This window comes from Lepus europaeus, chromosome 17, assembly GCF_033115175.1.
Source record: "Lepus europaeus isolate LE1 chromosome 17, mLepTim1.pri, whole genome shotgun sequence".
Lineage (NCBI taxonomy): Eukaryota > Metazoa > Chordata > Mammalia > Lagomorpha > Leporidae > Lepus > Lepus europaeus.
In genome coordinates, this window is record NC_084843.1 from 17,269,516 (window position 1) to 17,283,554 (window position 14,039).

The following is a 14,039-nucleotide window of genomic DNA, read 5'->3' on the forward strand; positions in this document are numbered from 1 at the left end:
TTTTTCTTTTTAGATTTATTTATTTATTTGAAAGTCAGAATTACAGAGAGGGAAGGAGGGAGAGATCTTTCATCTGCTGGTTCAATCTCCAGGGCTGTATAGGCCAGGGATCAGCCAGGCTGATGTCAGGAGCCAGGAGCTCCATCCTGGCCTCCCACGTGGGTGCAGGGGCCCATGCACTTGGGCCATCTTCCACGGCTTTTCCCAGGCCATTAGCAGGGAGCTGGATTGGAATTAGAGCAGTAGGGACATGAACTGGTGCCCATATGGGATACCAGCATTGCAGATGGTGGCTTTATTTACAATGTCACAATGCCAGCCCCAGGACCAAGATTTTTAAAACATCTCTTCTTGTAGTAATATTCTAGCTCAGATCTAGAATCTGTTAAGTCAAAGAATCTCCAGAAAATTCAATCATTTTACTCTGAAAGAAAAAGCACTTGATTTAAAACTGAAGAATAGCTTAGAGGTCAAGATTTTGCTATGCATACTTTAAGTCCGGGCCCATGCTCATCACCAGTGAGTCAGAGGCTGAGGAGGAATGAGAAAAACACAGAGAAAGGGAGAGGTGAAAGAGAGAGACAGAGAGAGAGAGAAAGAGGAGAGAGAGAGGAGAGAGAGATGGGTGAAAATGCATAGGTAAGGTTCTACAAAAAGAGATATCTTTTACAGTGCACAAAAATTGAGAGTAAATTTTCAAGGACATTTTTCTCATAAGTCCTGGAAACTCTCTAGTGTTGAGTCATCAGCACTGTAATAGAAACAATTAAAATACAACAAAAATGTTTTGTAGCAAAATGAGGATGAAAAAACGAATGAACTGCTAAAGAACCTTAAACACTTATTCATGGCATATTTAAAAGCTGTTTATTTGGGGGCTGGCACTGTGGCATAATGGTTAAAAGCCCCAGCCTGCAGCACTGGCATCCCATATGGCTGCTGGTTCTTGTCCTGGCTGCTCTACTTTTGATCTAGCTCTCTGTTATGGCCTGGGAAAGCAGCAGAAGATGGCCCAAGTGCTTGGGCCCCTGCATCCGTGTGGCAGACCCAGAAGAAGATGCACCTGGTTCCTGGCTTTGGATTAGCTCAGCTCTGGGTACTGCGGTCATCTGGGGAGTGAACCAGCAAAACAGAAGACCTCTCTCTCTCTGGCTCTATCTCTCTCTTTCAAATAAATAAAATAATTCTTTAAAAAAACCCCTGCTTATTGAAAATTCACTTTTCTATTGCTTACAGATCTTGCATTGTATTCCTGGTCTGTTGACTCTTAGGGATCATTCTGACAGGATATTCAAGTCTTCCAGATGTTTTATCTGTCATTCTACCAAAGTAACAAGACTGTGTTAAAATGTAAAATGTGATAACAATGACAGGTAGTAATTATTCCCCAGATGGGCTCTGATATAACTGTACCACAGTTGTAAAGCCATATTGTACGGTAGTGTTAGCCAGGTCAACAGCATATAATTTCTGCTTTGTTTACATTACAGATTAGTTACAAAAGACCTCTCAGCAGCTCCATAGGGAAAGAATTTGCCACATTCCGGCTGGAAGAATAAAACAAAATTCACTTTTTGAAGAAACTATTAGGATTGCATGTATGCGAATAGTTGGGGCAAACACACATAGTATGAGGGAGAGGAAATTGCTTTATGTTGAGATTGTTGTACAAAAAAAGGCCTTTTCAAAAATATTATATACAATATTCCTTTTTGTAAGCCTTTTGCCAGCATCTGCAATGCAGAGATGCATCAGTGTAAAGTTGTGTCCAGTCAAAGGAGCTCTCAAATTATAAGTTTGTTACACTCCTGAGGAATCCTTCAGATACTTTTAGAAGCAGATAGACTACTACTGATTAATTATTAACTCTTGAGAGGTAAAGGGAAATAGAAGCATGATTTCCTTTTTTTACTAAAAATCTTGAGAATATCTGATTTCATTTTCACTGACTACCATAAGACTTCTCAGTCAAATGGCTAGGCAAAAAAAAAAAAAAAAAAGCACAAAAAAAACATACACACAAGTGGACATACATGGGGAGAGGCATTTATGCTCCACAGTGACACTTGTGGCACTTTAAGACAACCAATTATAACAACCAAATTTGTGAAAGTTAATGAAAAATCTGTTTCTTGGCTCTAGTTACCACATGAATGGTCATTTGTTTCATGACCATTTTCATTATTATCTGAATTCCACTTTAGTTAAAGTCTGTCTGCAGAGTCAGGAAATGAATAGCTTGTCCCTAGGTAGCTCTCCATCTTATGTCAAGGTAGAAAATAAATTACTTCCCAGAAAACCAGCTTTCTCTGTGTTCTGATGTCAAGTTTTACTATTATAATGTTGAAAGGACTGATTTTCTCCTTTGTTTTCCTTTTTTTGGTTATATAGTATAGTTCATTTGAAGAATAATTTCCTTTCAATGTTTCCAGCATACTTTAGTCCCTTTCAAAACTTGTTTGTGTTATGATTCGATAAATCATCTCCTGTTTCCCTAAATTTTTTCTCAAACACATTGGTTTTCTAGTGATCTAAAGCACATTTTCTATTGGTTATTTGTTTTCCTGGTTTCTTTTTTAGTGATTGGCAAGGATTAGTCAGCATTGCAGAATCTTTAATAGCTTCCTTGAGAATTAGATAATTCTATGAATTCCCATTGCACGGTTTTATCTACACATTCTCTCTTACACTGAAGCACTCTGCAGACAAGGATAAAATTGGTTTCATTTCAGGATCCCCAGCCCTGGCACACGGGCATTAAATATTTACCGAGGAAATGAATAAGCAGAAGAAAGAAAAGGAAGGAGGAGGGTAAGGAGGGAGGGAGAAAGAAAGGAAGGAAGGAAGAGAAAGAGATATTTCCCCTCATTTGAAGTTAACAAAGGATCAAAAAGCATGAGCTAGTGGCTGCTTGCTAATACTTGCTCACTCGCTTTCACTTCCCCATTTGCTTATGGTCAGTTTTGCAGATGACACGTAGACAGAGTGCTGACGGTGGCATTCATGGCACACTGATTTCACCTCTGTCTCCAGCAAACGACCCCAATGAGGGACCGAGCTACACCATGCTGCCCATGCCGCTTCCACTTGGTTCACAAATTTAAAACCGCTTCAAGTCTCACAAATTAAAAACAACTGGTAATCTTTCTTTTAAATAAAGCAATTCCTTGGTTTGGTATGTTGTAGAATATTTAAGTATTCTCAGTCACACACAATTTGTCATGTGAAAATAAGAAAGCTTATGTTTGGCAGGTAAACCCCTACACGCACAAAGAGGACATTCTTTTCTTTCTTACATTTGTGAGGGGGACAGATGCACACACAGTACAATATTCCAAGCTTTCTTAAACCAGAAGCACCTGTTGACATAAGACACAGCCATGCAGCCTTGGTAAGAACATGAGTAAGGGAATGTGCCTTCTTTTTCTGAAATAATGGCTCCGGAATGCAAGAGGCAAATGGCGTGTGAGCAGGAAGGGTGTGACAGAAGCAGCAACATCAGAGCACTACATTGAAGACTCTGGTGGGTCAACCCTGGTTCCTTTCTCTAGGCTACCTTTCCAGTACCCCAAATAATGAAGAGGCCGGTAGAACGCTTTTGCCTCTTCCCCAGTCCAAAATAAACTGTGTATTGTGTAGTATGATAAATAGAAACTAAAATGCAACTAGGAGCTGCATTTAGTTTCCAGGGACCCAGTTAGGTTACAGCACTGATTAAAAGGACCTGGAGATCATGAAGTCCCAGCTGCGATTTGCTCCAAACACTACCAGATACACAGGTACACATGGACTTCAGTTTCTTTGGTGCAGACATACCCGGCCAAGTGATGTCCATCTGGGCATCTTTATTTCCGTTCATACTCAAGACATCTCCCTAAAGGAGATGAGTTAGTGATTGGCTGCGTACGCCTACAAAGAGAGCCCCAGGTAGATTTCACCGGGTAGTTTTCTTCTGTGCGCTTTGTAAACGATGGCGTTCGAATGACTTCCCTACAGAAAGCTCAGTCAAAGGCTGCAGAAGTTGTCTGTGCTTCACGCTCCCTAAATGACTTGCAAATTTATTCAAACACAATATGAGGAGATGTTTTATTTCTTGGAATAACTGTCTGCAGTGTCCTGCACTAAAGGGTGAGGTACATCAAGCAGAAACATGGACAGAAATACATTGGTTTAGAAGCCCATAAATCCTTATTTGAGTCTGCCAACCTGAAAGCCACATTGAGCCTGAATAAACTACTTTTCCTAAATGCTACATCTGATTAAGCCATACCATTAAATGACAGCTGAACTTTAACATTAATATGATATTATTTAAATAACCACATGATTTTTTTACACTAAAAATGATGAATGATTTCTGGACAGCTTGGTTGATATAAAGCAGGGGGGCTCTTTAATGAGGTTTGACAAAATGGAGAGATACGCAGCGCATTTGTTACAGCTCGGTGGCAGGAGCCCTCCCAGGGAAGTGATGGAGGTTCCTCTTGTCACTTCCTTTCCTTTTTTTATTGTCGCTAGGCAGTGAAGCAATCCTTTCGATTGCCACTTCCTTTGTCTGTGGGTTTTGAGTTTTTCTTAGGTCATTTATATATTGCTCTTAATCAGATAATCTGGTGGTGTAGGATTCTTAGTTGGGAGCGTGTGTCCAGGAAAAGGAGGGGCAATGAAGAATGATGTCACCTTGGCTGGGAGAGTTCTGGGAGCCTTAGGCTCCATACCAATCAGGTTAGTAGAGAATGTACATCAGCCATGAATGCATTAGATTGGTTCCTATGTAGTAACTCTCTAACAGAGAAGACACTTTTAGCAAATCGTTATACATGGATACATGATCAGAGAAGACTTTAGCTAATCTTAAATAGCTGTCTCTATAGTATCAACTATAAAGAAGATTTTCTTCTTTAAAATTCTAATTAAGCTATTCTACAGACAATTCTAAACAGTCCTCATTCACCTTTCCATTCATAGTTCCAAAGTGACATCATCATGCTAGATGATACTCTTATTTGGTAGATTTTGAATGTACAATAATTCCATGCTGAATACAATCAAGTACAATCTTAAACATACTCATTCATTGATTTTTTAAAATTTATCCTATTTCCCATCAATTTTTTAGTTACGCACATAAAACATGTTTGCTAGCACATATGAATTCAGATTATTCAGATAACCTTTACATTTTAGAAATCACTGTTAAGTAAATATATTAAATGTAAACATTTTCCCAAACAATGTCCTTTAAAGAAAGGAAAACTAAGGCAACGGAAAGAGCAAAGCTAATACCAGGTGTGCTTCTGATAATGGCAGGCCTGCATTCCCTCTATCACAAGGAGAATATCAAAATACAAAACAAAATCAGTGTGCTCCAGCCATGGGGCCTTCCTCAGGCTATGAAAAAACACTTCATGTCTAACCCTAATTTTTTGCATAGCTTGGGGTGACCCTTCTAGCTCAGGCCTTCTCTCTAATCTAAGTTTCTCAGAGATACTCAGTATGGGTCCCTGTCCAAACAAAAGCTGGTAGCAGTGCTCTCTTGTCTCAAAAGAGTTATGACACATGGTGCTAACAGCAGGAGTTTGCAAGCCTATAAAACACTACATTACAATCAGATGAAAAACATAGTTAAAGAGAGAGAGAGGAAGACAGATTCCTACCTTGATCTTACCTTCGCAACATCCCTGTCAGGATCCTGGAGCTTTTCCCCAAGTTAGCATCTGTTTCTCGAAGCTAGGAGGAGAAAAGTGGGGTTAAAAACAAAACCAAACAAAACTTCATGAATTTAGATTATTTCTGTAATACAATGAAAATAAAAATTGCATCTCATAATAGAGAACTCAAACAATAAAACTGCTTAAGTACACAGAACTGATACCTATATAAACTCTGAAAATTCTCAGATTCAGAAAATGACATGGGAAAAGTAATTCCAGGAGCTTTAAACTGGATATTTGGACTGGGTATAAAAGCAAATGTCTCATAAGCTAACACAGTTTCACATACTTCTAGGTTATTAATAGCTAATTTATAGATGTGCAAAGGACTAAAAACATAAATAGGAGTCAAAGGAAGTAAAGAAGGTTGTGACATCGATATTTTTACAGCTTTCATTCAAAAGACTGACATATTCCAAAATCACTCTCAATGACCCTTTTGTCAGCTATTCAGTCAAATAAAATATCTCCCTAGGGTATATTTTGGGATAGGAATACAAAGAGCCAGCTTCCTTTTACTGTTTCACATCTTTCCTTTTCCTCTCCACAGAATTTACACCCTTACATTTATGTAATTGTTATTGTATATATATGTCATAAAGATCTTTTATTTTATGTTTTCTCAATTCCTGCACATTTGAAAAGGCTGTACCACTTGTACTTACTCTTTCACGTGCTCGCTGTATCTTTTCTCTGTCATGACTGAGGTTTTCCAGCATCTCCTGACCGATTTGCTCTAGGGAAAAAGAAAATTTGGGTAAGGAAAGATAATTCAGGGTGAATATGATAATAACTTTCTGTAGTATCAAGTGACAATGAGTACAGAATTAAAGCCAAACATTAAACATTATGCATCAGACATATATTTCTACTAACATATTTGGAAAATATAAACATTTTTTTGATAAATTTACTAATTTGTTTTAGATATGATTACATGCAATCTATAATTTGGTGTTTAGAACATAACTAACATGGTGATAATAATTAAGAAGCAAAGTGACTTGCCCCAGGCCACTGCAGCAAATTATCTGCAAAGACAGAGGAAAGTCTGGGTTCAATGATCTATTATTTTGTCATCATGGAATTTAGCCTTTGGTTTTAAATGTTTTATTTCTTTTAATCTACTTAAAAGGTAAAACAGCAGAGGGAGACAGAGACAGATCTTCCATTTGCTGGTTCATTCCCCAAATGCCTGCAACAGCCAGGGCTAGGTCAGGCGTAAGACAGGAACCTGGAACTCCAAGCGGGCCTCCCACGTTAGTGTCAGGGGTTCAAGCAATTGGCACTTGAGTCATCATCTGCTGCCTCCCAGGAAGCTGGGTGGAAAGCAGAATCAGCACTTTTAATGAGATGTAGGCATCCCAAGCAGCAGCCCAACCTGCTGGGTCACAATACCAACTTCGAGCCTTTGGATTTAACGGTTACAAATAAAGTTAATGGTTCTGATCTACCTCCCTCACTTCATTTTGAACAGCTCTGCATATGTAAATCAGTCTCCATTTAGAACAATTTGGATTTCAATGTATTTCCCCTAAATACATTATCCTCATGTTCTCACCTACTGCAACTTCATGGTAGTAGAACAATCTTTAGGTTTCTGTTCTTGTGGAGGCAAGAGTTCGTTAACTGTGTTACCAGTTGCTATGGATATTTGAGTCCAGTCAAGTGGACACGTTGACAAGTGGTTGAGAGTTCAGGCTGGAGATAGTCACCTCAGAACTCCCAATAATTTGTACTGGTATAGGTAGCTTAGCACATTTACTAAAAGGTCGCTGAGTTTTGAGGACGTTTCGCTTGCCATGATCATCTCATCTGGGTGGTACTAGGCTGTGTTCCTTGGACTACAAACTCTTTTGCGAGATGGTAGCAATGTCCTGACCTCACAAATATCCAGTTACCTTAATTTTTTTTAAAACTCATTCTTCATTTTCTGGGAGGTGCCTTATTCTATAGTAGAAGAATGCCAACCTTCCTTTCTTATAATCTTGTCAACTTGTGTGATACTCTATTCTCTCTCTCCCTTATGGTACTATTTTGCTAATTATACCTAAAACAATAATCATCTCTGGCTTGGAAATCTACAGAAAGATTCAACAAGTATCTTTTACAATAATAGGAAATATATATATATATATATTTTAATTTAATAGGTATACAGAGATAGAGAGGGAAAGGGTGGGAGGAGAGTGAGAGAGAGAGAACGAGTGAAAGCTCCCATCTGCTGGTTCACTCTGCAAATGTCTGCAATTGCCAGAGCTGGGCCAAGTTGAAGCCAGGAGCTGGGAACTCAATCCAGTTCTTCCATGTGGGTGGCAGGGAACCAACTATTTTAGCTGTCATCTGCTGGCTCCCAGGGTTGGCTGACAGTAGCAGGAAGCCAGATCCAGAGGATGGAGCTGGGACTTGAACCCAGGCACTCCATTGTGGGATATGGGCATCTTAAGCCGCATCTTAATTGCTAGGTCAATGCTTGCTCTAACAGCAAATAATTTCAAAGTAATTAAGAAATCACTATGGTAGTTATTTGGCTCATCTATACTCATTGACAAACTTTTTTTACAAAAAGATTTATTTATTTACTTATTTATTTATATGAAAGGCAGAGTTACAGAGGGGCAGAGGCAGAGGCAGAGGCAGAGAGACATAGAGAGGTCTTGCATCTGCTGGTTCACTCCCCAAATTGCTCCAATGTCCGGAGCTGGGCCGATCCAAAGCCAGGAGCCAGGAGCTTCTTCTGGGTCTCCCACTTGAGTGCAGAGGCCCAAGCACTTGGGCCATATTATACTGCTTTCCCAGGCCATAGCAGAGAGCTGGACTGGAAGTGGAGCTGCCGGGACTCGAACCAGTGCCCATATGGGATGCCGGCACTGCAGGTAGTGGCTTTACCTGCTAAGCCACAGTGCTGGACCCACTGACAAACTTTTAAAGAGACATTCTATGTTATGTAATATTAATTCATCTACTTCTGATTTCAAAAATAATGTATAGTACATGTGTACATACATACTATGCTTATATATGAAGTAAATGGAGCCAAATGGTAAAAATTGGTAAATCTACTTGTGCGCATTGAATTCTTCTTTGAACTTTTCTGTATTACTTAAAATATTTCAAAATAAACATTACAACAAGTTTAAGAAAACTAAATGGTTTAGGAAAAAGAAATGCTAAAAACTGCAGCACAGTGGGTCATATGCGAGCTTTGTGAATACACACTGCTTGAGCTTAAATCGAGGGCTGACACAGGTTAACTGTACAGCCTTCTGTGCCTCAGGGTTACATGTCTAAAATGAGAATAATAATAATGAGATTGCTGTAAAGGTTTAACAAGACAATTGGGTTAAAATATTTAGAATACTCTGCTTTTTAAATAAAATGAAAATAGAAAACAATTAAGTATGCTCTCTCTCTCTCTCACTCCCTCTCTCTGCATTGGAAATAAAATGTAAAAGGGAGGCAGGCATTTAGCACAATGGTTAAAGCACTGCTTGGGACCTTCAAATCCTGTACCAGAGTGCCTGGGATTGAGCCTCAGCTCCATTTCCAGTTCCAACTCCTTACTAAGGAGGCAGCAGGTGATGGCCCAACTCCTTGGGTTCCTGCCACCCACATGGAGACCTGGATGGAATTCCTTGCTCCTGGTTCTGGCCTGGCCTGGACCTGGCTCTTGTGGGCATTTGGGGAGTGAACCAGTGAATGGAAGCTGTCTCTCTGAAACTGTTTGTCTCTCCTTCTCTCTCTGTTACTGTCTTTCAAATAAGTAAACATATTTTAGAAAAGTTAAAAATTATAAACTTCATTTTTTAACATAAGCGCCATCAAGTTCAAGACAGTTGTATAAGCAATGATATAATTTAGTACATCCCCAAGGACTGAGGATCCTAGGACTTTAATCATGTCAATGCAGTCTTTTTTGTAGATTAGTAAGTAAAGAAAAATGGGTGCCCTTTAAACATTTTTTAAAATTAGAAAAACAAAAGGAGTTAAAAGCAGGCAAGCCAGGAGTGTGAGGTGGATGCTTAATGCTTTCCTTTTTTTTTTTTTTTGTTTTTAATTTATTTGACAGGTAGAGTTAGAAAGAGAGAGAGAGAGAGAGAGAGAGAGAGAGAGAGAGAGAGAGAGAAAGGTCCATTGGTTCACTCCCCAAATGGCTGCTACGGCTGGCGCTGCGCCAATCCGAAGCCAGGAGCCAGGTGCTTCCTCCTGGTCTCCCATGTGGGTGCAGGGGCCCAAGCACTTGGGCCATCCTCCACTGCCCTCCCAGGCCACGGCAGAAAGCTGGACTGGAAGAGGAGCAACCGGGACTAGAATCCAGTGCCCATATGGTATGCCAGTGCTGCAGGCGGAGGATTAACCAAGTGAACCACGGTGCCGACCCCTGCCTAATGATTTCCTATAGCAACTCTGATAAAAATTACCCTTGATAAATGAAAGGAATGAGCAGAAACATTGTTGTGGCAGAGAAGGACTCTCTGGTGAAGTTTTCTAGTTATTTTTCTTCTAAACCTTTCACTCACTTTCTCAAAACACTCTCCTAATTAGCAGATTTTATCATTCTTTGGTCCTCCAGAAAGCCAACAAGGAAAATCCCTTGAGTATCTCAAAAAACTGTTGCCACCACCTTTGCTCTTCACTGGTCTGCTTTTGCTTTGACTGGACCACTTCTACTTCTTTGTAGCCACTGTTGTTATTGTGCTTTATAGTCAAGATCCTACCAGTGAAGCCATGCTTCAATTTTTTGAAGAAATGCTTCAGGATTTTTTTTTTTTCAGACTTATTTATTTATTTGAAAGGCAGAGTCACAGAGAGGCAGAGGCAGCGAGCGAGAGAGAGGTCTTCCATCCGCTGATTCACTGTCCAAATGGCCACAACAGCTGGAGCTGCCCCAATCCAAAGCCAGGAGTCAGGAGCTTCCTCCGGGTCTCCCATGTGTGGGCAGGGGCCCAAGGACTTGGGCCATCTTCTACTGCCTTCCCAGACCATAGGAGAGAGCTGGATTGGAAGACAAGTAGTTGGATCCAGAACCAGTGCTTGTATGGGATGCTGGCACTGCAGGCTGCAGCTTTACCTGCTATGCCATAGTGCTGGACCCTGCTTCAGGCTCTTGATGCCACATGTTTCAAATTTCCATCGCAAGATTTGTTCCTGTCTGCAGCTGATCTGGGCACAACGATTGTGACACTACTGAGCAGGCAGTTTATTCCACCTTAATTTTTCAGTCAGAATTATGCAAGTTGAATGAACTGATATATCTGTAGTGTTTTGCTATTGTTTCTACTGTTGATTGTTGATTCTCATCAATTAGGGCATGAACACGATAAATTTTTTTTGCTTGCAAATTGATGTGGATGATCTACTGCTGCAGGCTTCATCTTCACCCTCATCTTGTTCCTTCTCAAAATGAGTTATACATTGGTAAACAGACGATCTCTTTGGGGGCACTATCCCCATTAACTTTCTGTAAAGCATCAATGATTTCATTACTCTTCCATGTTTCACCACAATTTTGATGTTCCTGTTTCATTTTTAGAAGAATTCATGTTAATATGACAAAAACCAATTTTGTCATACTGTTACTACCATTTCATTGAATTCCTTTAATCAATCCAAGATAGTGATTTTAATAGATTTAACTTAAAATATCTAATATTTATAAATATCATAATGTTGGGATTATTTTTGTCAAATCACTACTTAGATTTTCTTTTATCAAGATTGATGGTATAATATACAACATAAAATGAATTGGAAATCAGTTATTACTATTCCATCTATGGCTAGCACAGTGTCCTATGTTCTATGGACACAGTGTTCTATGGCTTGCACAGGAAGTACTCAAGACAAGAATGAAGAAATGAAAGAATGAGGTAAAGTGACAGATGAAGTATATGAAAGGTTTGTGATCTATACACCTCCCAAATCTCATCAGGTGTGGCACTGGTGAAGTTAACATTGGAAAACAGATAACAGATCCATAACTCTATCAGATTTGCCAAGGGAAAAACTCTGAATGGATCTATAGTCCCCTGCTGAAGGAATCAATGCAATAAGAATAAAGGGATCAGGCTATTTCAGGAATCATAAGTCACTCCCACAATCTCTCTGACTCCTGGGACAAAGTTCAGCATCCTGATGTAGGCCCCATCTGGAAACACAAGTGATATTGGATAGAGTACACATCTTGGTCTTAACACCCAAATACACACATTTGTTGGAAACAAAATTCTTTTCTCATTTCTTATTTGAACTTTCCATGTTAATGCTTTAATAAAGCGAATTCCAGGTGAAATATATTAGAAATGCTCACTTTTATGGAATGGAAGAAAAAAAAATCTAATGCACAGAATGTTATTTTTTTAAAATTTTTTTCATTGTCTTCCTCCTCCCCCTAGTCAAACCCAAACAAAATGAGGGGAGACTACTTTTCATATAGATTATCCTTTGTTAGAATGGTACTAGACATTTAGGGATTTTTTTTTTTTAATTAGTAACATTGCTAGGTTTATTTTTCTTGTATAATTTAATTTAAAATCTAAGAACTCACTAAAAACATTAAAAAGTAAGAACACAAGCACACAGGCCTCGGCCAATGATAGATGAGAAGAATTTTCAGAACTTTCAAATATCATAGTGTCTTTAGACTGAGAATAGTTATACTGCCTCTATTAAAATAATTTGAGAAATCAGAAACTGTATTCTATTTTTCTTAAGATTTATTTATCAATTTGAAAGTCAGAGTTAACACAGAGAGAGGAGAGGCCAGAGCTGTGCCGATCCGAAACCAGGGGCTAGGAGTTTCTTCTGGGTCTTCCATGTGGGTGCAGGGGCCCAAGCACTTGGGCCATCTTGTACTGCTTTCCCAGGCCACAGCAGAGAGCTGGATCAGAAGTGGAGAAGATGGGTCTTGAACTGGCACCCATATGGGATGCCAGTGCTTCAGGTCAGGGCTTTAACCCACTGTGCCACAGCTCCGGCCCCTCAAAAAATTTTATAAATACTGTTCTTATTGACCATGAGGATCTTCTTCAGATTAAGAAACAAAGGGAGCCATAAAGAAAATAAAGCTGAGCTTGTATGCTAGAATTCTACATGTCAGTACGAGTCTTTCAAATGAATTTCTGGAAGGAAGACTTCCTCCTGGCATGTCTATCCTTGGAATTATCCTGGGAGTAATCCTGAAATACATAAAATGGGTTTTTGTTTGACAATTACCCAGAATCAATCATATCCTTCATCCACGGCCCTTTCTAAAGGGGCATCCACTTGCAAAAGGGTTTTTGGCTAATGTTTCTTCTCTCTTCGATCTGTTGGAAGATGCAGGCATACAACACTTTCCTAATCCATAGGGGAATTAAAAGGAAGCAGGTAACTAAAAATCTACCGAGATATCTTCTGAAGGCCTATTCTGGCATCACAAAGCAAAACACTTAGTTTAGAAGCTCGTATCTCTGAAAGCATCAAGTCTCTCCATTCATAAAGTAATAATCTCATCTGATCAACAGTGTAAGTCCATCATAGGACTGACATGAATGTACCTCTTTGATGCTGTTGTTAATTATCAGACCCATATTTTGGAGGTGAATAGAATAAAATATCCCCTATAAGAAGTCCAAACTGGGGCTGGCACAGTGGTTTAGTTGGAAAAGCCACCATCTACAGTGCCAGCATCCCATATGGGTGCTGATTTGAGTCTTGGTTAATCGACTTCCGATCCAGCTCTCTGCTATGGCCTGGGAAGTAGTAGAAGGTGGCCCAAGTCCTTAGGCCCCTGTACCCACATGGAAGATCCAGAAGAAGCTCCGGGCTCCTGGCTTTGGATCGGCCCAGCTCCGGCCGTTGAAGCCATTTGTGGAGTGAACCAGTGGATGCAAGACCTCTCTTGGTCTCTCTGCTGCTGCCTCTTTGTAACCCTGCCTCTCAAATAAACAAATAAATATTAAAAAAAAAAAAAAAAAGTCCAAACTGACCGACGCTCACTTCATGTTATAATATAAACTTGCCAGAAGCGGAAGGGGCTTCAAACTTAACTCACTAGAAAAGGTCCCATTTGATAAGTTAAAAATATTTTGAAAAAATGTATCCATTATGTTACAAGCAGTGCATTCTCCAGAGGGTTCTGATCAGTCCTCAACATACCTTTATTTAACTTTCCTTTTACAGATTTTGTTAACGATGTGGTTTCCATCAAATTATTTTTAAAAGTGAAGACAGCTAGTTGAGTTTTAAAGAACTAAGGTGAGGCTATTTCATGGTACTTGAAAACATCATCAGCAATTTTAGCAGCAGGTAGTAGGCATCCACAGTCATCCAGCTATTGTTTGC

At 39.5% G+C, this 14,039-nt stretch overlaps 1 protein-coding gene across 3 annotated transcripts in view; it reads right to left on the reverse strand.

Moving 5' to 3' along the window:
- VTI1A (vesicle transport through interaction with t-SNAREs 1A) overlaps positions 1-14,039 on the reverse strand; it is a 388,014-nt gene that overhangs the window by 149,141 nt on the left and 224,834 nt on the right. For 2 of the 3 annotated variants that reach the window (XM_062213886.1, XM_062213885.1), the window contains 2 exons: positions 6,380-6,450; positions 5,669-5,730 (listed from right to left, as the gene is read on the reverse strand). In XM_062213886.1, the coding sequence (XP_062069870.1) occupies positions 5,669-5,730; positions 6,380-6,450 (133 nt within the window). Of the gene's footprint in view, positions 1-5,657; positions 5,731-6,379; positions 6,451-14,039 lie in introns of all 3 variants that reach the window. The other variant, XM_062213887.1, reaches the window with a different exon arrangement.